This window comes from Otolemur garnettii, unplaced genomic scaffold (assembly GCF_000181295.1).
Source record: "Otolemur garnettii isolate 467f Iridium unplaced genomic scaffold, OtoGar3 scaffold00031, whole genome shotgun sequence".
Classification (NCBI taxonomy): Eukaryota; Metazoa; Chordata; class Mammalia; order Primates; family Galagidae; genus Otolemur; species Otolemur garnettii.
Genome location: NW_003852426.1, coordinates 17,036,860 through 17,040,785, shown reverse-complemented (window position 1 = coordinate 17,040,785; position 3,926 = coordinate 17,036,860). Strand labels below are relative to the sequence as shown.

At 42.7% G+C, this 3,926-nt stretch overlaps 1 protein-coding gene across 3 annotated transcripts in view; it reads left to right on the top strand.

The window, feature by feature from the left end:
* PLA2G7 (phospholipase A2 group VII) overlaps positions 1-3,926 on the top strand; it is a 31,122-nt gene that overhangs the window by 12,263 nt on the left and 14,933 nt on the right. For 2 of the 3 annotated variants that reach the window (XM_023512920.1, XM_003789247.3), the window contains exon 2: positions 2,841-2,983. The exons of the other annotated variant lie outside the window; for it this stretch is intronic. In XM_023512920.1, coding sequence (XP_023368688.1) covers positions 2,875-2,983 — 109 coding nt within the window. In that variant the 5' untranslated portion in view covers positions 2,841-2,874. The remainder of the gene's footprint in view (positions 1-2,840; positions 2,984-3,926) is intronic. 3 annotated transcript variants of the gene reach the window in all.

Here is a 3,926-nt window from a genome sequence, read left to right as displayed (position 1 = left end):
TTTTTTTTTTTTTTTTTGCTAATCAGCTTTAGCTCGTGTTTGTGTATTTAATGTGTGGCCCAAGACGATGCTTATTCTTCCAATGTGTGACAGAGAAAAAAAAATTGTTGGATACTCCTGATTTAAAGGATCATTACTTGGAAGATCAGATCAGATGTTACATATGGTAGGGCAGTAAATAAACTAAGAAAATGATACTTTTACTGCAGTGCCGCAGTTTCCAACCACTACCTTCCAGGCGGGAACGTGCAGATGCCTGGGGCTGCCTTGTAAAGACGCAGGTCTGGGCTAGGTCTCAGGAATGAGTATGTTCAAAGCTCCCCAAGAACCTTTGCAGCTCCTGTCAGCACAGGCTGGGAATCCTGGCATGCTGTGTCCCCTGGCTTTAATTCTGCCCTGCTGTCCTTTGAGGACCAAAGGGGATGGCCCTGGCACTGGTCTGCTAGGGAATGTGGGGAGGGCAGAGCAGCTCCGGGGAGCTGTGCCAGCAGCCGGTTGTCACTAATACTGTTTGGGATTATTGGCAGGAAAAGCGTGATGAAGCCCAAAGAGCTGTGGGCAAGTTAACCTCTGGCTTAGAGAGTGACATTCCTAAAAATCCTAAAACTCCCTGTTAGTTTCCCTGCTGGGTTCCACTTCACTTTCCTTTGTTTTCATCTTCATTCCCGGGACCTTTCCTGTGAGCTGAAGGACACTCTCCCTATTCCGTCACAGGCTGTAAGTATCAGGGTAGATTTTCTAAAGCCCTCTGCTAAATGCCCCTCTAAATATTTTCTGTGGCTGATGTTACTTGATGAAAAACCAAGTTGTGACAACATTAAGAGAGTTCATCGTGAGGAGGCTCAGGCAGGAGGATCGCTCGAGCCCAAGAGTTTGAGGTTGCTGTGAGCTATGACACCATGACACTCTACCCAGGATGACAGAAAGAGACTCTGTTTCTAAAAAAAAGAGAGTTAATTGTGGAAGCTGGTGAACATGGCCTGGCTTCGGGTCATCCTCTTCTGTTGCTCGTGTGGAATACTCAGTTGCTATTCCTCTGGATTCGTACAGAGTCCTGTGTGGTTTCCAGAGGGTCTCGTCATGTTGCTCCAAATATAATGTAGGGCAAGAACAACGTGACAGATTCCCATCTCTTTAGGAAATAATTTCTAACTCGTTAAGTCATCCTTTCAATCTAAGAAGCAGTTTGTGAATACCCTGGGCATCATTTCGATGGTGGTTCTGTTCATTAATTTTAGGAAATTGCAGTTTTAGAGCAAACAGAGATCGACATTACTCAAGTTGGTACATTTTGGTTAAAGACAGGGACTCATACCTTCCAGCTATAAGCCCTGCCTCTCGCACTTGATCCTTGTGTGATTTAGACAAACCAGTTAAACTCCCCTGGCTTCCATTTCCTCATCAATAGAATAGAGATAACCTAACACCCCTCACAGATTGTTTTGGTGATGATCAAATAGGATAATTTAATTTCCGCCAGGAACTGTGCAAAATGCTTGGCACATAATAAGCCTTCAACTGTTAGCAATATCATTATTTCTTTAGTGAATGGTCTTTTTTTTTTTTTTCTTTTTGAGCAACTCCTAGTGCCATTTTAAAATAGAAATTATAGTGCTAGGTACTGACATGAAAAGATTTCTACGATACATTATCAAATTAAAAGCAATCTGAATATAAGTATGAAGCTTTATAAACACATTGTAAAACTATATAAGTACATATATTTGTATGTATGTGTGTGTATATATTTACGTCTCTGTGGGTATATTATGTATGTGTGTATATTCAAGCACAGAAATACATCTGGAAAAAAAATCTTTCAGCAAGTCATGAGTAAAGAAGCAAGTCAACTTTTTTCCTCCCTTAGCCTATTGGGTTTGGATTTTTGAAATCATGGATTAACTTTATGATAAAAACTACATATAATCCTAAAGTAAGATCAGAGCAGGGAGTCGGCTGAATATAACGACATAGTTCCTTTCAGGTCTGTGGCTTCTGCTCTTGAAGCCCTTTGGAAGTGGAGAGCAGAAGAGTGACAGGATCACTCCGGCTGCCATGTTGGGGACAGGCTAGAGACGGAAGGGCAAAAGCGGGTAGAGCAACTAGAAATTACTGCCAATAATCCTGGAGAGATGGTGGTGGCTTGGACCATATCCATCACCCCCAAAGTTTACAGACAGATTTTAAAGGGGGAAAGTGATACACACATACAAGATAGTTTTTGCTAATAAGATGGTAGCATCCAGCCTAATGGTAATATACTTTATTATTACCCCAAGTCCGATACGCCTATCTTTTCATTCAATGATTCAACATTTATTCAACACCAACTCCCTGTGAGGCACTGGGACAGCAAATCAGACCTCTGCTCTTCAGAATCTCACAGCATAGTCGGCTTATGGAAATCAACAAAACTATATCATCATTAACACCAAAATCAGCCACAGAAGTGGAAATGCAATCACTGCATGGTGGAAACAGCCAAAACTTTCTATTGACTATGTGTTAGACACACCTATAGATATTAGGATGATGATATATTAGGATGATGACATGGCTATCATTATACTTTGTTGCTATTTCTGTAACCAAACCAGACTGTTATAAAGTTAGGAAACTAGTGACCAAACCCCTAATCTGTCTAAAATGATCACTTTTGTGCTCTACAATCCAGCATTCCCAAGGATTTTGCCACCCTCCTGCCTATCTAAAACCCAGCCCAGAAAACGCATGTTTCATTTTTTTCCCAAATGCGTCTAGAACCTCTATCTCTCTGATTTGTCAGCCTGTTTAAATCATCTTCATTGCATGTTTTTTTCTTTCAATCATCTGCTCTGAAGGAGATTAAGCTGAAACCACTGCTCAGCTCCCAAGATGGTGCCACCCAAATTGCATGCGCTTTTCTGCCTCTGCAGCTGCCTTGCCCTGGTTCATCCTTTTGACTGGCGAGATCTAAATCCTGTTGCCCATGATAAGTCCTCAGGTAAGAGGTATATTTCTTTTTTCAAGGGATTGAGCAGCTGCTTTGTCACCAAACTCCAACTAGCCCCAGAGAAGCTGCACATCTGTGCTTCTTTAAACAAGTCCCCTTAAGAAATGCTCCTGGAGACCCTCTAGTCTCCTAGGCTTGGGGAGAGGGCCTCACTTTTTCATTTCAGCTGAAACTGAAGGAGCACCTGTATTCTTCAATATCATGAGTGCAGGACAGACTGGGACGTGACATTCTGAGATACAAAATGAACTTGCAATCAGTCACCCTGGAGAACTTCCTGAGTGCCACCCTGCTCTCCCTCACTTTCCTAACCCCTCCCACCCTCGCACCTCAAGGAGTTCACACCAAGACAGCCCCCAAACCTGTTTGCACAAAGGGAAAAGAAGCAGTGTCTGTATCCAAAGCCATGGGCCTGGTTAGTAGTGGAGCATGGTGTGAGAAGATTACAATTTAGGATGTCGGGATCCAAAGGGGAAACAATCTTTTCTACTTAATAATGAGCGGAGGGGGGGACTCTGAAATGTTCACTTTACAGGTAACTTTTTTTTTTAATAAAAGGTCTTTGAGGAAGCACCTTGAAGTTTGAATCTGCCAGAAGCGATTGCTCCACTTTAGTTCTAAGGAATTCACTGTGACTTTGGCGAGCCACAGTTAACTAATGTTGGGGAAGGGACTAGGCTATCTGCTTACTGTAGGCCACGTTCTTGACCTTCATTGTTATCACTACCTTATCTTCACTTCATCCTTACAACCCTCCCATTTTACAAATGAGAATCAGAAAGGGGAGTGACTTTTCTCGGCCAGAGGATTGTAGCTTGTAAAAGGTACCCGATATAAACTCACCCGGGGGCCAATTCCCAGGGTCTGTTCATCTCAACACCCCCTGCCTTCCTTGGAACTACCACTTTTTAGCATTTGTCCATGAGTGACACAC